Source organism: Melospiza georgiana, chromosome 2 (genome assembly GCF_028018845.1).
Source record: "Melospiza georgiana isolate bMelGeo1 chromosome 2, bMelGeo1.pri, whole genome shotgun sequence".
In the NCBI taxonomy this organism is placed as follows: Eukaryota; Metazoa; Chordata; class Aves; order Passeriformes; family Passerellidae; genus Melospiza; species Melospiza georgiana.
In genome coordinates, this window is record NC_080431.1 from 104512755 (window position 1) to 104537354 (window position 24600).

A 24600-nucleotide genomic window follows, 5' to 3' on the forward strand; every position below is an offset into this window, starting at 1 on the left:
GCACTGTTCAACAGCTGATGTTATTCCTGACACATCTCTTCCAGAGCACCTCTCCATATGTTAGCTTGGCTCATGTGAGTGGAACGGACCAGAACCAGGACTCCTGTGCCCAGTGGGTCACTGCCAGGTCCTGGCTGACTCCCCCATCTGAGAGGCCACTTGTGTCTGTCCACAAGCCTCATGTTTCCATGGGATGTTTCCTCCACAGGGCAGCGTCTCTGAAGCACCTTGTTGGCCACCATTCCTCTATTCTCATTGCAGGATGGATTCTTCCTTTCACGGCAAGAATGTCTGCTGCTCTCTTTTTTGAACAGTACCAGCCCACTGAGCCCCTGAGCAGGCACCACCAGAAATTAAAAAGCCCTGAAAGTTTCCAGGCCACAATCTTTGCCACAGGAGAGGTGTCATGATGACACTTCGTCGTTGTCACGTGTAAACTGAGACACTCCTAGGCAAATGTTGAGGTGTTGAGGTGTCAGCAACAAGAGTTTTTGATGGCTTTCTCTTTAATGTATCCTGGCTATGAGGCTTTTTTTCCTCTTTAATGTATCCTGGCTATGAGGCTTTTTTGTTACCGTGTACAGCTTTAAAAAAGCTTTGAATATTTCCCTGCTAGTCTCTTATTCCTTGCGGTAATTGGGAACAAACTGAGTATGGACCACTTTTCCTGGGCCTCCCTTCTTTCCCTCTGAGCTCCAGCAAGACTTGCTGAAAGCCAGACTTGCACTCTGTTAGATCTCTCTGAAACAGCTGCCTGATGTGTTGTGCAGCAACCACAGCCTTAGTGAGACCAGGCTGCTGCCCGTGCCTGCACTAAGCTGTGCCCATCACCTCCCCAAGAGGGAAACTTCCAGCCTGAGCTAATGGCTTCAACTTCCACCAGGAAAAGCACTCCAGCATTTTAATATTTCCACCCAGAAATGGGGTTGAAATGCATTTCCTTGAGGTGCCCAGTGCTCTGGGGACTTAGTTTAACTCTTAAAACCTTACTTGGCTCTTACTCTTCCAACAATCTAGTTTAGTAACCTCTTTTCTGTACTCCCTGAAGAGCCCCAGAAACTGGAGTGGCCATCTCCCTGAAAAGGTTGAGCACCTCCATGTGGTATCCCCAGTGTAGTCAGTATTAAACCCCCATGGGATGGAGGGCAGAGTGGACATTTTTCTCTGGATGGAAGTGAAGGGATAATTTTCCATGTTCCTGCATTCCATTAAGATGAAGGAGCTATTGACTTACAAATGAAGTGGCTGGTCTGGAGGCCTGAGGCAGTCTCTGATCAGGTAACTTAGGATGGGTGCAAACTTCTCAGCACCCTTTTGTTCCCTCGCTTCTCTCTACGCATCCCATTCTGAAAATCCAGGCCATAAAACTGAAAGCCATTCTTGGTCCTACTTCCTATTTCAAACCCCTTGTGTTTCATGCAGCTGCAAAGCCATACATTGGTCTCCCTGTCTCTGCAGGATTGTTTAACATCCTTGTCAGCGGGATTGAGTGTGCTCTCACCAGCCCCTGTAGTGTGGTTGACACGCTGGAGGAAAGGAAACCCAGCCAGAGGGAGCTGAGCAGGCTTGTGAGCTGGGCCTGTGCCAAGCCCATGAAGGTCAACAAAGCCAAATGCAAGATCCTGCATGTGGGTCGAGAAAGTCACAAGAAATACAGACTGGAGGAGGAACAGATCAAGAGCACCCCTGAGGAGAAGGACTTGGGGCTGCTGGTGGATGAAAAGGTCAGCGTGAGACAACGAAGTGCAACTCCAGCCCAGAAGGCCAATTGTATCCTGGGCTGTATGGAAAGCAGTGTGGGCAGCAGGGTGAGGGAGGGGATTCTCTGCCTCTGCTCTGCTCTGCTCTAGTGAGATTCCATCTGGAGTGCTGTGCCCAGGTCTGGGGCCCCCAGTGCAAGAAAGATGGGAACCTATTGGAGCATGTCCAGAGGAGGGTCACTCAAATGTTCACAGGGCTGGCACGCCTCTCCTATGACAACAGGCTGAGAGATTTGGGCCTGGAAGAGAAGGCCCTGGTGAGACCTTCCAGTGCCTACAGGAGGCTGCAGTAGAGCTGGAGAGGGACTTTCACAAGCACACATAGGACAAGGGGGATTGGCTCTGAGCTAAAGGAGGGCAGCTTTAGATTAGACATTAGGAAGAAATTCTTTACTGTGAGGGTGGTGAGGCGCTGGGAGAGAATGCCCAGAGAAGCTGTGGACTCCCCATCCCTGGAGGTGTTCAAGACCAGGTTGGATGGGGCTCTGACCAGCCTGGTCTAGTGGAAGATGTCCCTGCCCATGGCAGGGAGATAGGAGCTACATGATACTTAAGGTTCTTTCCAACCCAAACCATTCTGTGATTCTATGATTATGAGGAAGCTTTTGTATTTATGTAATTATACTTCAGCTGGTGCTGTCTCACTTTCCTGATGGTCTCAGTCACACTGTTACTCCAACGTGCTGAATTTATGCAGAAGTCAAATGCAATTCTGAAAGCATTTTAGGACCACTTAATCAATTAAGCCTCTCAGCACTCTTTATATAAGAGGCAGAGGTTAAGTGAATTTCTAGAGGTCAATTAGCAAGTGAGCTGCATGGCAAGGATCAGAACAGAAACTCCTGCTTTAGCAGGAGCAATTCAGTTGCAAGTCAGAAGTCCCTTCCCAATGCAAATGGAGAAGTGAACTGCAGACAAAGGACAGGACAAGGCAAGAGGCAAATGAACTGTGAAATGCACTGTGCTCCATCTTACATATTGCCATACATTTCAATATAGAAAAAGGTCTAGTGATTTCTTTGAAGATGGGAGGCTGGAAGAGTGATAACACAGGTCCTTTCTACCTAGAAAATATTTTTTCCTCCAAGGGTTTATTATATCCTCTTTGTAGGATCACTCATGTGACAATATATAATTTAGAGTGGTGCCTTGGTGTATAATGGTGTGTGGTCCATCCATTCAGGCTGTACATTAAGCCTGTCAGCTCTTCGAAATCTCACAGGAGCTTCTGGCCTTTGCCATTGGGTGCATTTCCAAAACCAGGCAAGTTAAGAACTCTGGACTGTTCACAGGAGCTCATCAGAGGCCAGTCACAGACAAGGCTTTAACTAGCTACAGTCAAGCTTTGGGGTGATACAAATACTCACCAGCTTGTGCCCAGTTCATCCTTCTGCCCCTTGCAGCCCCGTCTCCACTCCTCAGTCATGCAGGAAAACATCAGCACCAAGGCTCCTTCCCCCACTACCATCCATCAGGACATGGAGCTGCCTGTGCTGCGTTTAGGGCAGGGAGAGCTGTGTGTTACATATTGGTAACTGCATCCAGGGCCTGGAAATGCTTCAGCTTTCAGTGTTGGTGTTAGCGAGACGAGAGCTGTGCTGGCTGCTGGGGAGCCCTTGTCTCCCTGCTGCTGGATGTGCAGTGCCTCCAGGGAGCTGCTACACCATGCTGGTCCCACAGCTTGGCTGCTGAGGAAGTGCCTCGAGCTCAGTGGATCCTCTCAGCAGAGCCTGCCTTGACTGTTCAGCATTGAGGGAACCACACAGTGATTTCTTAGTGAGAAAATGAGTCCCTAGACCAATTTGTGGATAGGCAAAAATCCCTCCCATGGATGAGGAGGTGGGAGGGAAGCAAGGGAGTGCTGGTGAATAGCAATCATCTCAGCAGATGGGAATTGGTCTTTTTTACATCTCTGTAGACTTCATACTGTTAGTTAGTGGAGCAGCTTTCAGACTTGCCAGAAGAGCTTATTTCCCTGAGAACTATTATTTGCCTCTACATACAGAATAAAACAAGGCAGAAATATCTGCTCTCACAAATGAATGTGATTAATTGCACAGCTATCCAAAAGCTTTTCCTATGTTTTTGGTCACATCTCATTTGTTTTTAGTCATATCTGAACTCCTGCCCTGCACACTGAGCATTCACCTCTCTGTCCATAGGGATAAGGAGAGGATGGGAGAGGCAGACAGGCTGCCTCAGTGCCACTGTCTTCATGCCTCTCCTCTCTTCTCTGAGACAGTTCAGATTCTCTTGCTGTGGGTCTTTGGGATGGATGCACAGATTGTTGGAAAACAAGGAAAAGGCCTCTGGTGTCTGCCAGGTTTGAGCTGCAGGTGTGTGGGAAGGCAAACCAAAGCTGTCACTCCAGAGCTCCCCACAACCCTCCCTCATGGGAGCTGTGGGGGCTGCAGGTCCCACCTAGGCTGGGCTGGGCTGAGGCAGGGACATGAACCTTAGTGATTGGGCTGTCACCTCTGGAGGTGGGTTCATCATCCACACACCCCAAATTCCTTGGGTGCTAAACATCCATTGGAGATTGGGCCATGGAGTTCAAAGAGTTAAGAAGAGTGAGTCCCAGTATCTGTGCCCAAACCTCCACAGGGAGCAAAGTGCTGGGGTCCCCAAGATGTGGCAGCACAAAAACAGAGAGAATATGGAGAGGGTTTGTCCAGCTGGTGCTCAAGGCACTGATGTCTGTCCCAAAACCAGGCACAGCCCCTCAGGCCAGAGAGTTCCTGATACAGGCAAACATGAGGTGATTTGAGAGTGGGGGCCCTCATAGCAGGGATAGGCCAGGTGAGGCCCCAGCACCATCTCAGAGATGAGAGTGAGATGTCTGTCCTGGCATACAACAACACATCCCAAAGAGAATCCAAGCTCTGCCTGTGGACCTCACCTGCATGTATTCCAGTGTTCACAGCACATTGTGATGATCATTTCCTCAGCCAGCCTAACACCCAGGGCCAGAATTTCACAGGATCCAAGCCAGGCCCGAACCTTCCCCTTCCCCAGTGCGTGTCCCACAACGCCCATCAGCTCTATCACCAGGCAGGGTGTTAAGTTACATTTTATTCAAGACAGCCCTTCCCTTGCAGGCTGGGTGTTGACACACAGGAGCGGGCAGGGCAGGGCAGGGCAGGCAGACCCCCCGGAGCCCCCGGCTGGCCGGCGCTCAGCCGCACTTGCCCAGGCACTCGAGGAGCTCCATGCGGATGGCGATGCGCACGTGCCAGCCCAGCGGGATCAGGCGGATGTAGCGCGCCACGATGGGCGGCCGCAGCAGGTTCTGCACCGAGGACGAGCGGTCCGAGTTGCCATAGAAAACCTGTCAAGGGACGGGTGGGTGGTTAGGGGGCTGGAAATCCTGCCCCTTGACTTTGGGGTGCCTGTGCAGAGCAGAGGAGGAGGAGGCTCCTTCCCCTCCACCCTCAAAAACAAAAGAATTTAAAAATAGACAGATGTGGACAGTTTTGTCACACTGATTCAGTTTTCTTAGTAGGCCATTTTCCCCCATCAGTCCTGCACTTTTTACAGTTAGGCCAAAAAATCTCACCCCATTTTCATCCCATTCTTTCTCATTTGTCTTCCTGTACCATGGCACTGCTTGTTTGGAGTGAGCATGATTGACTTCAACTCTTTGGAGTTCATGAGCCAGGCTCCTGCACAAGCCATTATAGACAAAAAAATGTATTGTGAGGGCCCTTTCCCCATTCATTGGCCTGGGTGTCACATCTGCTGCCATGACCTGTTTTTTGTCTGTTTTTGCAGAAAGCTCAGCATCTCCCCTGGCTGCAGGAACTTCAGCAAAGCCAGCAGAGCCTCCTATGCTAGAACAGGGCCATTCCCATAGATGGGCACTGGGAGGCAACAGCTGTGGCATCCACCAGCCCAGCAGGACTGCACAGGCATCAGAGGCAACTCTGTCATATCTCCCAATGCATTTTTTTGTTTCACGTCAACCAGTAAGAAGTGCAGCATGAGAATGGTTTGGTGGGATATGACTTGACTAGTTGCAGATTTTGTCTGAGGGGTTTTTCTGCTCCAGGATGACACACATTGCCTGGACACAGCAATAAAGGAAATCCCAGTGCAGTGCCAAAGCATGGCTGGGGCTGTGTGGCCACAGCTGAGCATGGGGTTTTATCATGGAGTTGCTGCCTCCTCTGCAATGCCAGCTAATGCCTCTGAGCTTAATCTGGACTCCAGTATGATCATTAGCAAACACAAATAATGTATTTTGTCCTTTTGCACTGGTCAGCATGACACACACTCACCTCAGGGGGAATGGCCCCTCTCTGTGCTGCTCCCTGATACAAAGTAAACACTGAGACGCACCCTGCTCCCACAGGATCCCCCTTTTGATGCACCTTCCTCTGAGACCTGTTGTCACCAAGCATGCCACCCTTCCACCCGTGGCCAAAGAGCCAAGGTCACTGACCCGGTTGTTCCCGGTCTGGTCCTTGTAGTAGACCCAGTTGAGGTTCTCGTCAGTGCGGTACTGCACACTGTACTTGGTCATCCACTCATCAGCGTCACAGCGCCCTTGGGTCAGGATCCCTGAAATCACCTTCACCTCCTTCAGGTCGATCTGCAGCCACTGTGCAGTGTCCTGGTACTTGGAGAGCCACGCACACCTGGGGGGACACCATCCTGCTCTGTCCTCCACCGTGTCCTCCCAGGCAGAGCCTCATGCCCCACACGGCCAGTGCTCCCCAGCCCCACAGCCCCACATGGCCAGGGCTCCCCAGCCCCACAGCCCCACACGGCCAGGGCTCCCCGGCCCCACAGCCCCACACGGCCAGGGCTCCCCAGCCCCACACGGCCAGGGCTCCCCAGCCCCACAGCCCCACACGGCCAGGGCTCCCCAGCCCCACACGGCCAGGGCTCCCCAGCCCCACAGCCCCACACGGCCAGGGCTCCCCAGCCCCACACGGCCAGGGCTCCCCAGCCCCACAGCCCCACACGGCCAGGGCTCCCCAGCCCCACACGGCCAGGGCTCCCCAGCCCCACAGCCCCACACGGCCAGGGCTCCCCGGCCCCACAGCCCCAGGACCCCTCGGGGGGCAGTTCTGCGCTCACCCGAAGCCTTGGCCGTTGAGGCGGGCCTTGTTGGCTGTCCAGGAGGAGTACCAGCCTGTGTACTGCTCAGGGTTGGAGCAGCTGATCTGGTCTGGGGTGACAGCACCAGACTCAAAGCCCAGGGGCTTGTGGTAGGGACACTCTGCAGAACAAGGAAAAACACGTGAGGGACAGTAGGGGCTCTGTTTTCTGTGTGTGCTTGCACACATATTGTGAACACCTCCTGGGGCTTCATTGCTCTCTCTTCTCCCTCATTAGAATGCTGGGAATGCTCCCATCCTAGACCACAACCTGCCCTGGGGCCATAGGATCTTCATTTCTAACCTTCACTTGCATTAATTTCTAACTCTTCTTTCTCTCTCAAACTTACTAGACTTGTTCTGACTGCAACATTTTGGGGGAAAGGTTTTATTCAGATTTTGCAGTCTGAATCTCCCTCTTGTAAGCATGTGGAAGAAGAGCCTGACTGGTTACATCAACCTGGATCCAACCTCCAGGCCATCAGCTTTTTGCCTTTATTAATGCTGGGCACTTTTTTCTTGCTGGGCTTTATCTCCTTCTGCCCCTCCAATGACTGTCTTGATTTACTGCTCTACTTGCATGGCAAAATTGCTGAGCCAGCTCAGTTCATCCCTCCAGAAGCACCCTCAGATCTGCACTTCTTTGCATCTGGAGGTGGCCTTGCCTTGAGGAAAACTTGCAGGTGCTCTGGTGCCAGCAAGGTGTCATGCTCAGCCCTGCTGAGGGATCATCCCTGGCTCAGGCATTTCTATCTCAGCATTTGACTGCAGATCTTCAGGCTAACAATCCTGCCCCCACAACTGTCTTCTGCAATAGTGAGAAATTCAACATGACTACCACTGGCTGCAAAACTACTGGAGAAAGAAATACTCTCTCCTCATTAAAACCTTCTGTGGTGGGACACCACACAGTGCTGTGGAAGGCAAGACTTTAGAAAGGCTGAGCACTTGCATGCTACCCGGACCTAGCTGCAGTGTTTTTTGTTATGATCTTTTTTTTATGTGATCATTGTGTATCAAGATACACAAAATGAAGGCACTCAATTGTCACATAGGGACTGCCTAAGCAAACATCTATATCATGGGCAGCATTTTCTGATTTTGCAGCCTGTGGAGCCTCTGGAGTCCCCTGAAGTAATTCTGCCCCATTCTCCAGTTTAGCATAGTCTGTTGCACGGATCTCAGCAAAAAGGAGCAAGCAAAGCTTGTGCAGTTCACTTGTGCGTGAGAGGTTTCCTTGCCTTACCAGTGCCTGAACAACCACTGTGGTGCCCTGTGCCAAAGCCAATCAACATGTGGGGAGCATCAGTGGGTGCCCAGAGCCCAGCATGACTGTGGCCTCCCCAGTGCCACTCCCCAGCACTGCAGCCATGCGGTCAATGTCTCATTAGCAAGCTCTACCAGGTCAATATTGCATGCATCAATAGCTCATTAACATATCTTGCTCAGTTGGAACCTCATTAAAATGTTTTTCCCCATGAAAACATATAGCCACTGTGCCACCTTCCTCCAGGCATGGAAACATCATGCTTTCCCACCATGTTAAAAGCCTTGTTCCCCTTGTGCAAGAGGATGGCCCGTGTGTTTACTACTCATCAGGCTTATCTCGAACACCACCCAGCTTTACTTTTAGCAACACTAATCCACAGGCCACACAACTGTAATGCAATTAGCAGGTCACCTTCTGCTGAGTCTGTTTGTGCCATGCACAGGGACCTGCCAAAACAGATGCCTGGTGCCTGCCTAGCCAAAGCAGCTGAACCACTGACCACTGTTACTGCCAAGCCAGAGAAAAGTCATGCAGTGTTTGCAAGTCTGGCTGCTCCCATTGGGCATACCAGAGGCTGCTCTGCAAACTGTCCTGGGGCAGCAGAGAATGCCAGGCCACACCACACTGGCTGGGCTGGGCAAGGGGAATGCAAAGCCCCTCTCTGGGGACAGCAACAGCTGGAAGTTACAGAGGAAATGTTCCTCATTCAGGAAAACAAGAGAAATGCCTTCATTATTCAGCTACATAACGCTAATGTGAGAAACACCCCCTCACACCTGGCCTGGCCAAGAAACCCAGCTCAGCTCCTCTCCCATATGTTCCTTGGCCATGAACAGATCAACCAAACCTGCCACTTCCCCTTCCCTTCCCTTCCCTTCCCTTCCCTTCCCTTCCCTTCCCTTCCCTTCCCTTCCCTTCCCTTCCCTTCCCTTCCCTTCCCTTCCCTTCCCTTCCCTTCCCTTCCCTTCCCTTCCCTTCCTTCCCTTCCCTTCCCTTCCCTTCCCTTCCCTTCCCTTCCCTTCCCTTCCCTTCCCTTCCCTTCCCTTCCCTTCCCTTCCCTTTTAAAAATATGCTGCAAAGAAGGAATAAACTTTTTTTCTTGATCCCTGGAGAGGCTAGAAGATTTCACAGGCTACACTGCAGCACGGGAGAATGAACCTACATGGTACAAAAGGTTTCCTACAGCAAATCCTACACACGGCAGTAGCTGCCCCAGCCAGCTTCTGGAAGCACCAGCACCAAGGGCTCCAAAGGGAGAAAGACAAATGCCCACTATCCCTGGTCAGCACGGGCCAGCCTAGGTGACCTCCCAAGGCCCAGGCACAGGGGTGCCGCTGCCTGGTGGTGCAGTGTTGCCCCCTCAGCTCACAGTGCTTCAGCTCCACCAGCCCCACTGGCAGCTGGATTGGAAGGTGCCAGCTCTGCAGTGCCAGGTGCAAGGGGAAGCTGCTGAGGGCACCAAGCACAGCTGCAGGGTCCCTGTGTTACCTGGCATGCACTCCAAGCCGTTACTCCCGCTGGACCACACCGAGTTGGGGCCTCCTTGGCAGTCGCATTTGCAAGCCTTGCTGTGCCACAGCTCCAGTCTCTCATCCTAAAGGAAAGGTAAAAAAACAAGTAATAAATCTACACAGTCATCAACAATAGTGTCACAAGGCCAAATCTGAATTCTGAACCTTAGACAAATGCTTGTGCCTGTCTGGAGTGCTGCACCTTGTCTAAGACTCTTTCCTGTTGCCAGCCCAACACAAAGCACAGAACAACCTGGATCCCCTTGGCTTCAGAGGTCAGAGCATGTGCCTGAGCTTGGAGGCCCAGGTGCCAACTCTGCTTCTGCCCCAAGGCACCAGGGCTGGACAGTGTCACACCCCCAGCATTTACCTGGCAGCTGAACTATCCAGAGAGACTTACCTCTCCTGGGGAGAGGGCCATCACAGCTGGGGAGTGGGCGTGGGGGGAAGAAGAAAGAGAGAGATCAGAAACAAAGATGCTGTAAGCAAACATCAGGAAATACAATCAACATTTACTCCTGAGATAGAGACAAATAAACAGAGGAAGGACTGATGAATCTACCACATTTCCCCAAGCTGATTGCCAGGAGAAGGCAAGAGAACATGGGCAGGAGCAGGGCCCTGCATGTGCTCATGTCTGTGCTACTCCTCCATAGGGTTTTCCTTCAGATGCCTTTGGCATCTTCTCTTCCTGATCAGTTACACCTGAATCACCCTGAGGCAAACACATGGACCCCTCTGCTTTACAGCTAATTTTGCTTATATCCATTTTTCTGTCTTTCTGCTCCACACTTTCCCTGTCACATTTTCCCCTTTAAATGTTTAAGCTGATGAGCTTCAAGGGTCAAATCCTAGCCTGGTGTCACTGCAGATCCCACATGTCATTGGAGGAGATAGGGTATCTCACAAGGTGCTGGTCTGAGATCATTCCCTCTGGATGTGATAGAGAAAAAAGAAATGTAAATACGCCTTCCTAATCTGTCCTACAGACAAGACTACCTTTTTTCCTTTGCTGGGAAAACCAGTAATTGTGGCTGTGGAGGAAGAGACTGCTATTTTTGTAACATCTGACCTGTTTTATCTCCTGCCTCTTACTGAGCAATGGCTTTTTTATGAGGCTTTTTCCTTACTGAAAAGGCTCTTCTTGCTTCACTTCAGTGAAGTCCAAAGCAGAGTATGTTAATAGCTTTTAGACTGGTAGAGTATTTCCCAAACAGCTATGAAAATAAAATAATTTTAAAAAATAATCCCATGACTGCTGATAACTCATCAACACAAATCAAATGTCAAACATCAGGTTTTCAGAGATGTAGGGAATCTACAAGCTAGTAAGGAAAAAGTGATTGAGCAGGTAAAAGCTTGCATACAGGAGCCATGAGAAACCTGCCATCTCCAGAAGTACTGTGAATATGAAAAGACGACTTTTTTCACCAAATGAATTAGACTCTGAATTATTCACTGAAATCTAGTTATGATTTATTCATTCATACACTGTCACTTTGCTGAGCCTAGGAAGCTGCAGCTAATGCTGGGAATTTACATTCTACATTGCTATAGCAAGTTTCATCTCAAAAGACTCACAAACACAGAGCAATTATAATCAGCTGAAATATAAACTATATACAAAGCTTGGTTTATTACTGAAATGCAACTGCTCCTTGGGTGTGAAAATCAGTCTAAATGTAACAAGAGTCTAAAAGAAAGACCTTTAAAAGCAAAATTATACATTTTTTAAAATTTCTTTCTCTAACACAGGGATGGTCTCCTGTGCTTCAGTGTCCCAGAGTAGCATTTCTGGCATCAGGAACTTACCACATTTACCCATGGCACTGCTCTGGCAGAAGAAGTAAATATTAGTCTACAATAAAAATTGTGGCTTCCAGTCAGGCCTAAGAGGGAGGCAGGGATCACCCAGAGCCCAGCATGCTCAGGAGGAAAACATGCTTGTACATCTCCAGACATCTTGGAAAGCATAGGCTGGGGGCCCCACACAGCACTGCACTGCACCTGTCCCAGCACAAATGTTACCCAGCCAAGCCCTGGGACTCCACTGAGCAATCAGAACACCAAGGCAGAGGGGCAGATCCAGAGCCACACCTGTGCTGTGCCACATGGGGCAAAGAGGTTTGACTTAGTCCTGTGTGAAGGTGATTTAATTTAATGCTGTCTGTCAATTCAAGAGAAACCAGCATTTTATCACTTATCAAAACTGGGCCATATTTGCCAATAAAGTAATGCAGTGCCTGCCTCTCTTGCCTGCCCTGTGCTGTTGGATGCCAGTGCAGGAGAGCCATTGGTACCTGGGGCATGAGATCCAGGCTGGCAGGTGCCTCTCCTGCCCCCTGGCCCACAGAGGGGTGTCCTTTCCAAGCAGGACAGGGGCCCTGCTCCAGGAGCACCAGCTGCAAGGGCTTCCTCACCCTGACATCTGGGAAGGCTGCCCAGCCATCACAGCCTGCTGTGTTCCCATTGCCCAGCAATCCCTGGCTCACAGGGCTACAGGCTCAGCTCCTTCCATCTGCTTAACTACTTGATTTTCATCTTTAGAAGGCTGGTTTTTGAGGAGAAAACTTTTGTGGGTTTTTTGGTTTTTCTTATGGTGGTTTAATGTACTTCAGCCTGGAAAAGGGGTTGGAAAAGGCTTCCTCAGGATCACGGATTCCAGCCATTATCCTAAGGAAGCTATATGTTCCATGACTGGTGTGCTGAGGGCTGTTCTTAAGCACTACATGCTGGGGTGGGGAAAGGGGATGTGAGTTACCAGGATGGTGTAGGATATTGCTGTGTGACCATACTGAGCGCTTCAATGGCCTCCTGAGTCCCTCCCTTTGAGAGCCAAGATCAAAACTGAATATGCCATTGACACATGCAGCTGGAAACTCAACAGCTGTGAGTGAAACAACGGGCACAAATGGAATAGATTTCAGGTGGGTGAGTGTATGGCAGCATCAATTCAAGCACCCAGAATAAATCCTCCTCCCCAGGTGACCCAGCCTTTTGTGGGTGCCTGCACTCAGTCAGGGATGCCTGTTCCTGGGCTATGAGAGTGGCTTTGAGGGCTTTTAGCCTCATCTGCTGGGGGACACCACTGCAAATCAAGCCAGGGTATGAATTTCAAGCACAAAAGCCCTTTTTTTCAATGCAATGAAAAACTTTTTCCAATGTTTTATTGGGTTGATCCCACAACACACAGCAGTGCAAAGGCAGTGCCAAGGCACAGGTGCTGGCATGCTGCCCCTCTGGCTGTCCCAGCCTCCTCCACTCCTCACTGCATAACTTGCTGATTTAAACCCCACAAACGGGAGTTCAGCTTTTCCTTTTTCACCTAGGAGAGGTGAACTGCTAAGGGCTCACCTCCAAAGGGGCTCAGCCATCCAACCACGGTACAGGGGAGCAGCAGGCTTGGCATGGGGTGAGCATAGCAGTGGATGGCCAAATGCCCTGCCTGGGCAGTGCAGCCTGATAACCCCTGGCCTTGGGAGAGGAGGGCAAATGAAAGATGCCCTTGCCTGCAGTTGGCCACAAAACATAGTAATTGATATATTGGTGTGTTTACAGCTGTGACAGGCCCTGTCCTACAAAGGAAATGAAGAGGAAAGCTGGCTGCCAATAGTCTAAAAATGTGATGGGCAGTGTGCTTTTATAGCAAGCATGTTTGCCTTCAAGGAAGGTTACAAAGATAATTGGTGATTGTAGGTCAGACAGAACCAATTGCTGCAATTCAAGGGAGAGTCATAAGGCCTGCACAGCCGCCAGGGGCTGTTGTTTTAAAAGCACAGGACTGACAAAAACCCCAAAACATTAAAAAGGAAAGAGCTCTATTTACTGCCCCCCAGGACCTTCAGCAAACCATCAGTTCAGTGAAATAAATTATTATCTGTGTTTGTGTGAGGCAGAGAGATATGATGTGCCTTTCCCCTCCCTTCATCCCACCCTGCAGTGCGGTGTGTCCAGAGCACTGCCATGCCCAAATGCTGTCCCACAGCACAGGATTTGGGGACCAGGGCTTGGGACAAGATCCAGGGCATGATTTTGTGCCAGGAAACCTGTGCTGGTGAGGCTGGGCTGGAGCCCAGGTCCTGAGATGTCTCCACTTGGCACCTGCTGCTGAGCAGGATGAAGGGGAATGATACTCCAGGAACTGGTCCAGGTTTGGGACAGAGAGAAAAGAGCTGGCAGAGGTAACCCTGGGATGGCAGGATGGGGTTTCCTCAGGTGGAAGTGGGATAAAGCAGCAGCCACAGCTTAAGGCTACTGGGGAAAAGGGGCAATCAATAGCAAGGAAACCCAGCTGCTGGCATTTCAATGACAGGAACAGGTAACTGTGTTTCTCAGAAAAATTGTAATCATTAGGAATGCAGCTAAACAAGAGAAAGACAGGAGGAAGATAAGTGTGGGCAGAAGTAACACTGCCAAAGGCTGTGTTCAATACAGTAACTCTGAGGAATCACATTCAGTATCCTGACCATAAAGTCAGAGAAGCAAGTAATCTTTTAGTGTAGGAATTAATGACAGGTATACAGGCATGAGAAAGCACAGTATAAATATGAAAAAAAAAAAAGAAATAAAACAATAGAAATATAACACAGAATAAATGTCAGTCATTCAATTTACTGGAATAAGTTCACACAAACTTATCATTACAGGAAAAGTATGTGGAAAATGTTAAATCTCTTTATTTATTTACTTTATTATATAGATGTCCTAGAAGATTCAGCTGGAAAATAGTTGAAATTTTGTCTCATCTCTGTAAGCAACATCTCAGTTTAACAGTGCTCAGAGAGGTAAAATTATTGCTCTCCTCCCAGCAGAGAGCTATGTCCCCATGATGTAGCAGTGCTTTCTGGGCACAATGGCTCCTTTTGCACAGATAGTCACCTGCTTCCCTTCTGCACCTCTGGGTTATAGGGTAGAGGAAAGGAAAATCTCTTAAACCCCCCAGAAAAATTAGGCTGGAGCCCCATAATAGCCCCAAAAAGTCACAAAAATGAAAGGCATGGCTGGAATGGGTGGCACTGGCTTTATCATGCTTTCTGAACGGTCTTCTTTTCCCTGAGCACCGCATTAGACAGCATCAGGAGCAGAGTTAGGTAACAGCCTGTAAGCAGTAAGAGGGTCGAAACACTGGAAAAAGCATTGCAGTGCCTCTGTGCCCATCGGGTGCTCATTTGTACCTTGCTGTATTATTAACCGAGGCTATTTTTACATCCCAGCCCTGAAAATCGTGCCAGGCGGCTGAGGTGACTCACATCAGGTTGCACCAGCCTCCGTAAAAAGGAGCATTTGGGGAAGCTGCCACATTCGTGGTGTTCTCCCCATCGCTCCTCGCCGCGGTGCCAGGGGCAGTGGTGGCCCTGCTGCAGCTGTGGCCGGTCCCCAGGTCCCCTCGGCAAGCAGAGCCCCCCTGCCCACAACACGCTTTGTGATTGCTTTTGTTGATTCCCCCCGGGGCTTTTTCCATGGCCACGCTGGGCAGGCCCACGGGACCTGTGAGAGATGTGCAAACAGCGCCTTTATCTCTAACAGGCTTTAAATGGCCCGCGGGAGCTGTGCCAGCAGGCAGGGACCGCCGGAACACCCTCACGTCTGTGTCCACCCACAGACACCGGCAGGTAGGGACCGTCGGGACACCCTCACGTCTGTGTCCACCCACAGACACCGGCAGGCAGGGACCGCCGGGACACCCTCACGTCTGTGTCCACCCACAGACACCGGCAGGCAGGGACCGCCGGGACACCCTCACGTCTGTGTCCACCCACAGACACCGGCAGGCAGGGACCGTCGGGACACCCTCACGTCTGTGTCCACCCACAGACACCGGCAGGCAGGCTGGCCTGGGCGCAGACAGCGCAGTGCCCACACAGGGACTCCGGCACCTAGAGACGCGCTGGGCCGAATGCTCGGCCTGATCCTCCTGCAGGTGACATTGCGGCACCAGTAGGGCCAGCAAGGCTCCAACACCCCGCACACACCGAGCCCTGATCCCTGCAGGGCTCCAACACCCGCACACACCGAGCCCTGATCCCTGCAGGGCTCCAACACCCGCACACACCGAGCCCTGATCCCTGCTGGCCCCAGCATCCCCCATACACCGAGCCCTGATCCCTGCAGGGCTCCAATACCCGCACACACCGAGCACTGATCCCTGCAGGGCTCCAATACCCCGCACACACCGAGCCCTGATCCCTGCTGGCCCCAGCATCCCCCATACACCGAGCCCTGATCCCTGCAGGGCTCCAATACCCGCACACACCGAGCCCTGATCCCTGCAGGGCTCCAATACCCCGCACACACCGAGCCCTGATCCCTGCTGGCTCCAACACCCGCACACACCGAGCCCTGATCCCTGCTGGCCCCAGCATCCCCCACACACCGAGCCCTGATCCCTGCTGATCGCCGGCAGGCCCAGCCACTGCCACAAACCCAGGGCACGAGGACATCAGCCTGCAAAGGGGAGGTCTCATTCTTGGCGTAAAGCTTCTCTCTCAGGCTCTTTAAATCAGGCTATTCTTTTCCTCCTTCGTTTTGTGGGGATTCTTCACTCTTTAATTGTATTAATTTCCCTTTCATTTTCTTTATTTGAATGGTTTTCAATCGGTTTTCCTTTTCATTCATTTTTATTGTGGTACATTTAATATTTACTGGTATTTATTTGAAGGCAATAAAAAACATATGTAAGTAATCACAATTACACCTATTTAATTCATATTAATTTCCATTTTCCCGTATTGTTTCCACTATTTTTTTTATGTTGTGACAATTTTTGAAGAAAGTTAAATTAATTTTTTTAAAAATCTACCTTTCCTCCTTTTTTTTTAAAGAGATGTATAATTAATTATCTTTTATCCCCAAAGCATTCCTTAGAAATGTTCAGCATTTTCTGGCCTTATTGACATGTTTGTTCCTTCCTGCTTGGAACTACGCAGAACATTGCCTGCACAGTAATTTCATTAGATGCATTGATTACACCAAAGGGCAGCTCTACTAAAAACGTTACTTACATCCAAATGTAAAAATGTTATTTACATCCAAATGATCCAAAAAACATGTTTGAGCCTTTATTTTTTTTTGGGGGGGGGGGGGGGGAGGGAGAGGGGAAGAAAGATTCTTGTTTTGGTTTTGCATTTTTTTTTTCAAAGATACAAAAACCAGTTGTGAAAAAAGAGAAATTACCTCTCCTGAATTGCTGAGGTGTGCTTGTTCTGCAGGTGTAGGGAGCACGGGTGGATGGATGGATGGATGGATGGATGGATGGATGGATGGATGGATGGTGGATGGATGGATGGTGGATGGATGGATGGATGGATGGATGGATGGATGGATGGATGGTGGATGGATGGATGGATGGATGGATGGATGGATGGATGGATGGATGGATGGTGGATGGATGGATGGATGGATGGATGGATGGATGGATGGATGGTGGATGGATGGATGATGGATGGATGGATGGATGGATGGATGGTGGATGGATGGATGGATGGATGGATGGATGGATGGATGGTGGATGGATGGATGGATGGATGGATGGATGGATGGATGGATGGATGGATGGATGGAGCAGTATGGGGCGGGCGCCTGCAGCTGCTGCAGGAGCCTCCTGCTGCACCCACCATATGCTGCTGCTGCTGCTGCTCTGCTCTGCTGTGTCCCCAGCGAACACAAGCCCAGGCGAGGCACGGGTGCTCCTCTAAGCCACTTGCTCTGCCAGGGAAAATCAGCTAAGCAGCTTATCATGGCATCAGCGCACGTAGCTCCGAGCGCTGACCCGGCGGCACCTCCGTGCTGGGAGAGCCAGGGTGTGAGGGGCTCCTGGGCTGCTCTTTTTAGCCATGAGAGGACACTTAGACAGCGAAGCAGGGAAAATCAGTAAATTAAGAAATACCACAAATTAAGAAAATAAATTAAATACCAAAGGAGTGATGCCTGGAAAGTGATCTTGCAAGTTATTTTTCACTGTAGGCTTTCCAAAAATATCCTGATGTGTGGGTGTCTGTTAAAAGCAAGCTGTGTCTGGAATTCAGAGCAAGGTATATGAACTTATTCCAAGGACTAATTGCAGTTATGCCACCCATAGGGAAAAGAACGCTGGAGTCCGTGTAAAAACACTTTTCCTAGAAGCTCAGGCACCAGTAACCTTCCCAAGTGAAACAAAGGAGAGTGGCGAGATAAGGTACAAGGAGAACGTACAAATATTTGCTGGGAGATCAAAAGAAAGACCTATTAATTAGGCAGAGCTGGGTACTGCCAAACATAACAAGATGAAATGAAGGCATGGCAAGTTGAGGAGCACTCATTTTCCTGCCCATGAAATTTGGTAGAGCAAAATATTCAACAGAAACACAGAAAGAGAGAAAAAACCAGACATGCCAAAACACTGGGAATTCAACACCCACATGAGAAAAGCTGGGCTGTCTGATTAATCTGTTCCTCACCCTGACAGATCATACTTGATTCACACATTCATGTCGGTAGACACTGCCCACCACTTACCAAGAGCAGCCCTCAGCGTCATTTAAGGAAAAAGTAGCTTTGCCATTGGCTTTGATGAAGCCAGAAATTTAAATATGAACCAGGAAATTATCTCCTTGTTCTCCACAGCTGGGTGAATTAAAATGGAAGGAGGTGTCACCCTAAATTCTCTGTCTCCTTCTAGCTCCCCCTTACCTACTTTTGTTGCTATTTTTCTGAAAAATCAATATGAGAATACCTCAAAATTGACAAATACCTTTCCCATTTTCTAGACTTATGAATTGCTTTTTGTTCTAAAAGTATCTTTGGACATCTTTTTGAGGCCAAAATACCTTAAAAGGCCTTAAAATGGGCAATCTTCATCAGCAATGTCTTGCTGCTAGAGAAAATGATCAGTTTTTGATTAATCAAGAGTTTTGATTAATGAAGGACCAGTCTTTCATGTTATACTGTACCTCATTTTTCAAATCAGCATTATTATTTACACACTGGCTCAGCTGCACTACAATTTTCTTTGCAAATTCATATTTTGACAAATTATATGGCAAATTTTTTACACTGCAATTATTTTTTTGAAACAGAGTTTTACTACTGAATATTCATAGAGCTGTAAAAATGCTGCTCACTCATGTACATAAATTACACATCTCCTCCACATTTTGCCTTTCCCCGAATTATTATGTTTCCATGAGAATGCAGAGAATGGTTTGCTCTGTACCCCACAGCTCCTGGCAGAAGAAAGCGCGGCTGAAACAAGAAATACAACAAGAAATACAAAGAGGGATATTTGAAAGGGTCTCTCAGGAGGCAAAGTGCATACCTTTGTACCAGAAAAGAAGAGACAGCAGGACGCTCCCCATCTTGAACTGCATCTTTCCTTCCTCTGTTGTGAATAGCTCCTTAGTGCACTGCTTGGCTTGATGGGAAGGCATGAGATTAACTTAAGCGTTGCCTAAGCACCTTACTCCCCTCCATTCCCATGGTTTTATCGAGCACCACCAAGCCAACCACACAACTGTTACTGTCAAACCCCATCCTAGAGGCTGTGCCATCTGCAATGGTTTTTAAAAAGCAACAAGTACTGAGGTACTGACACTCTGAGTGTGAATCTGATTGTACATGCAGACATATGTCCAAATAAACCAGGATATACCTGTGTATCAACCACATATACACCCTACAGAAATGCAGATGCCTAATGCTCAGAGAAGATGTATAGTATATATTGTCTATTGTATATATACATGTATTTATTATCTTCCACCCAAGTTATTTACCTCTACACTAGCAATGTCTTTCCTAGCAATAGCTGTGTGTAGAAATCTGCCTTGGCCTTACTGCTCTTCCAGTCACCTAATTGCATGGGGCTGAAAACTGCAATTTGTAAATCAAACAAAAATAGTGGTTTTCAGTTGTTTACTTGCTAGGCTGCAAAAATCTCTAACCAAAAATGTAAACCTCTCTTTGCTAACATTTCTACTTACAGTATTCTTTCAACCAGCCTACACCAAAGATTCGATTTTAGAATGACTGATTCAAGATAAAAACAGACCGCTAGTGATTCCAGTGGATCTTGCACCTGTTCCTCCAATCTCTGTTGATTATATGAAATTAGCAGTGAATTTTTAATGGAGGTTTTTGAAAGCAATTGCTTCAGAAGCAGCTTGCTTTGTTGCAAGAGATCTCAGATTATATGCACTGGGGATAGATTAAGACACTGCTTAGATCACATAGGTTGCAGTTGAGTTAAACCCGTCGTGTCTCTACTCTTCTGGTTTATATTAATTTAAAAATGCTGTGCAAACAAAGATGCTGGCTTTTCAAAAACAGTCTCCTGGGCAGAATTCACTTCACTTGCCTTTGGATACCCTGGAATTTGGAATTGGAATTTGGAATGCCCTGTACATTTTTTTTCAGGTACAGCATCCCATTGCAGTCTCGCCTCCAGCATCAGCACACCCCAGACTCACCAGGGTATGTGACATGGATGGGAGGAGTCTCCTGCCAAGGATCTCACTGCTTTGCTCAGCCTCAAGGAGTTTAACCTCCTCAGCCCAACACTTTTCCCACTTTACCCTTCCTTCATGGAGAGGAGGGTTGCCACAGGCAGACCCCTGTGGCACAGACATGGCCATAAGGCACAGACATGGCCACAGGCACAGACATGGCCTGGGCCAGCTCACCCCAAACACTGGGGGAGAATCAATATATGGCAAAGCAGTTCATCTCAGGCTCCAGGAAGGATGTCATTTTTCTAAGGGCATGGGACTGCTCCTGAGTTTTTGCCAGAGGCCTCCTGTACATAAGCTGTTCCTGTCCTGGGGCCCAACAGTGAGACCCACCAGAAGGTCCAGCCAGGAATTAAAGAAATATGAGACCCACTGAGGGTACAAGGGCAGGCTCTGGGCATCTGATGCAGTACAGCAAGTCACTTCAGGCTCTACACAGTATCCTTTATATTGTTGAGTCTAAAATGGGCTGCCACAGAGACAGAGATTTTCAGAGCTGCTGAAGACACTCAGATGTCCATTCCCTCTCTGCATTGATGAGCAGTTGGTGTCTGAATCTCGTGGGTTTGAAAATCCCAGCTTAAAAATCCCTAAATATCTTCATCCACATATCTCTTGGAAAACCAGATCTGAGCTTCAGCCTCTCACCTTATGGTCTCATAAGGACAGGTCACACAGAAGGAGAGCTACTCACACAAAGAGAAATCACCTACCATGTTTTAAAGAAAAGCCAAACCACATTCTTTCCTATTATCACATGCAGTTTTAAATCAGCTTGGTTTATGGTCAACCCCACCCTTGAAATACATTTTGATTTTGTGTAAGAAATACACAGGAGCTCAGGGAACGTGCTCAGAAACAGCACAGCTCTTATCAAAGAACATTCCGTCCAAAAGGATACTCTTGAAACTGGTGGCTGCCCACTTGTAAAGCTCCCTCCACACAGAAGGAAAGGCAGCTTTTGTTTTAAAAAAAGGTCTATAGCATTCAAAAAACCAAACTGTTTCACATGAAGATTAGAAGAGCATTTAAATTAAAGTCTCTGTATAAACAGTATGAAGTTCAGACAGTCGGTGTCTAATGGTGTTGATAGTCCTTCATTTTAATAACTATAAACAGCAAAACCATGCTGCCACTGCAGCAGCATTGATAAATGAATCATGTAGTTAATTCCTAGCAAGCACAGAAATATTTTCAGGTACAGAAAGAAAAAGTTTAATGGCCAGTACATAACATAGCACCAGAAATGGCTACATTTGCCCTTAGTCTGGCATTGACTACAGAACAAAACTGAAAGTAGTACAAATGGCCCAAATTAAGACAGTTTGGTAACATTCCCACTGCTATGTAAAATGGGAACTGCCTGGACAGGTTCACTCTTTTGTCCATACATCTTCTCCAGCTCTAGCCCATGTCCCATTGGCCCTGAGACATTTTGCTATGTTTGCATAGTCCTCAGAAATCTTGGTGTGTTTTCCTGTGCCAGATTTGGGGAAAAAACACGGAGATCACGCTGCACCATGGAGATGCTTTTAGTCTGACTGGCAGCAAGTGTGTGTGATCTCAGAGGGGAATCAGGAGGCAAAAGTACTCGTGTGTGAGAGAGAAGTGGAACTCCACGTAGCCGTGTCACGTTTCTCCCCAAGGCAGAGTGCCAGACGGCTCAGTCGGAGCAGCACGCACAGATCCATGAGTCTGGAAGCTGAACACACACAATGAGCAGTGTCTCGGCAAAAAATGTGTGACTGGCACACTTTTGTTTTAGCACAGTAAGGGAACACACAAAACACACATTTGTACGTGTGTGTGAACTACAGACATCTCTTGGAAGCAGGACACTGATATGCAGAGAGGGCAGGACTGTTGAGATTTTAGAACCTGAGTCAGGAGCTGAATCCCCTTCACATGGATGGAGCTGCAGTGGTCTACACACACTAAAGACATGGCTCTCAGAATAAAACATTCCTTTTACAAATCTGAAGCATAAGCTTAAGTCATCTACTGAAAAGAAGACTGTGTCCTAAATGTAAGAAAACATGAGGCAGATAATTACCCAGTGCTGACCACCAGGCCCATTCCCTGTATGCACTGGGAGGTGCTGTGGCTGTCCTGGCAAGGTAGGCACCACGGAATCACCATCCCTATTAGATAGGATGTACCTACACCAAAGGCTTGCCTATCCTACATCAGGAGAAGTCTAGCTATGTCTGCCTCAGCTTTGAGCCTGCATCCTGGAAGCAGCCAGTGTGTGGGAGACAGTTTACCCCAGAGGGGGGACCACATTGCTTTGGCTTCACTTCCTGTGGGCTGTGCACACACTGCTAAGCAAATAGGCAGAGGAAAGCCAGACCTGTGTACTTCTGCACTTTCAGGTTGTGGGATGCACAGTATGATGTTAATATTACAACTTTAGCCTGCTGCTTTCCACACAAAAAAGCTTTTGCAACCTGGCCCTTGGATGCAATCCTTGCATTGGTCTGCAATCTCTAACTGCAGCTTGCCCATGCCCCAGAGTGTTTATTTAGTGAGAACAAGCACTGACAAAGGTTAATAGTTTTCTCCATACGATGATGATTAAGGTAAGTTTCTTAATAAGTCTCTGATTAAAGTAAGTTAAGCCAATTTTTTTCTCTTTAATCTTTAAGATAGGTAAATCACACCCTCCCACTCTGATCCTTCAAAGATACTCAGGAGATGATTCCAGGTCAGTGGAGCTCAGGGACTCTTCTCCTCCTGCAGAGATGTTCTTAGCCCCAGCACTTGACAGGTCTCCCACGCATGGACAGATGCTCTGCCAGCACCCATGCCCAGAGGTTACCCGTTTCTAAAGCCTTGCACGTGCAAAATGAGACTACATGTTATAATTTAAAAATTAAACTGCTCCGAGGCAAGCTGAGATGGCTCTCTCTTTCCCAGTTAATAAAAACGATATGCACAGTGCAGGGGAAAACAAGGATGGAGTTAACTGTGCTCGCTAGATCTGTTCTGTGAAAACCGCCGGCCTCTCCCCAGCGATTGAACACGTCTCCAAACACAGAAATGGAAGGACCAGGGTTCCAGCGAGTCCCGGTGAGACGCCTTGGGGACCCATGGGGCTGCAGACTTCGCCACTGCCTTTGTCCCTCGCCGCTTGGGAGCAGGCACAGGCTGCTGCTTCCCCCACTGCCTCTGCTCCCTGTGCTCTCCTCGGGTGCCCCTCCGAGGGCCCATGGTCCGGTGTGGGGATTCCCCTCCCGCTCTGGCAGGGAAAGGCTCCTCTGGCAGGCGGGCGTTCCCTGCCAAGGCTGCAGTTTACGGAAGAGATCCTGTGTGGCCGGGCTTCCCTGGAGGCGCCTCTCTGCTCCCCTGGAAGCTGCTCCACCTCTGCCGCACGCACGGCCCGCGCCCTCTTTAACTGCTTATGAGGTTACCCATCTTGTGGAGGAAACAGCTAAACCGAAACTCACCGCGTTAAAAGAAGTTACGAAAAACCCAGAATGAGGCAAGAAAAAACAACTCATTTTCTGGCGCTGGTTCCACTGGGGCTCGAACCCAGGACCTTCTGCGTGTAAAGCAGACGTGATAACCACTACACTATGGAACCGCCACGTACAACACTCCTCACAGTACTGCCCCTATCGACGACATTCTGGGCACACCTTCTTCCCTGGCTGATGACGCAAGTCTGGTATTTTTTCTTTAATTGCTGGTTGATTCAAAACAAATGTAGAAGCTAAAAATTACCCTAATGCTATGTAGCTACAGAGAGTGACGGGGCTGAATCAGCTCCCGGCAAGGCTCCAGTGCCGCTGCGTGTTGGGGGCAGCGGCGGGCCCTGCTCTGCCCGGCCGCACAGGGCGCTCAGGAGCAGGTAACGACCCTGGGGCGTGCGGGCCACGCTGCAGGCAGCGCTCCCTTCCCCGCATGTATTCGGCACACGCATACCGAACGTGTTCGCTAAATCTTTGCCTTCAGTGCGTGCTCCCAACGCCATTGCCACCAGACCCGCTTCGGGAAGGGCTGGCAGCCTTCCTGCGCATCCCGCTGCTCCTGGCATTTGCTCAGCTGCTCTGCTCGCCCTGAGTTGGGCTGGATTGTCACGTCAGGTTGGCCCAAGTGCGGGAAGGGCGGCCTGAGCTCCGGGAGAGCTGCAGCAAGACCGCGGCTGCTCCGGGGGAGCCGGGCTGCGGGGATTTCCTCTAAACCGGCCATGGGAAGCGCCTCGCTGCCTGCTGCGGGGCGCTCCCGCTCTCTTCTCAGCGGGGGAGGGACGTGTAGCTGATTTCCTCGGCACACGAGGCTGTTTAAAACACAAAAGGCAGCGAGAGGCAGGGGCGCCCGGCTCTTTCCAATCCCCCGGAGAGGAGTTTTCCCCCGTGTGCGGCCGCCCGGGGGCGGCTCCCGCCGCAGCCCGCGCCGCCGGCAGGGGGCACCCCACGCTCGCCCACCGCACCAGGCCCCGCTCGGGCCCGGGGCCTGTGCTGGAAATGCCTCCTT

The 24600-nt window shown here is 49.4% G+C and overlaps 2 protein-coding genes and 1 non-coding gene across 3 annotated transcripts in view; 1 reads left to right on the top strand and 2 right to left on the bottom strand.

Annotated features, from left to right (window-relative positions):
* Positions 1–4916: 4916 nt before the first annotated feature.
* Positions 4917–19064, bottom strand: RS1 (retinoschisin 1). The gene is made up of 6 exons (XM_058018600.1): positions 18936–19064; positions 10044–10069; positions 9621–9726; positions 6843–6984; positions 6202–6397; positions 4917–5088 (listed from the first exon to the last, which is right to left on the bottom strand). The coding sequence occupies exons 1-6, from the start codon at positions 19045–19047 to the stop codon at positions 4936–4938; spliced, it is 735 nt and encodes a 244-aa protein (XP_057874583.1). The 5' UTR covers positions 19048–19064; the 3' UTR covers positions 4917–4935.
* Positions 19065–23634: 4570 nt separating this feature from the next.
* On the bottom strand, positions 23635–23707 carry TRNAV-UAC (transfer RNA valine (anticodon UAC)). Its single transcript has one exon. It is a non-coding gene; the product is annotated as a tRNA-Val (tRNA).
* Positions 23708–23901: 194 nt separating this feature from the next.
* Positions 23902–24600, top strand: part of PPEF1 (protein phosphatase with EF-hand domain 1) — a 42776-nt gene continuing 42077 nt past the window's right edge. Inside the window, exon 1 of the mRNA XM_058018465.1 lies at positions 23902–23974. The gene's annotated coding sequence lies outside the window, so the exon portion shown is untranslated. The remainder of the gene's footprint in view (positions 23975–24600) is intronic.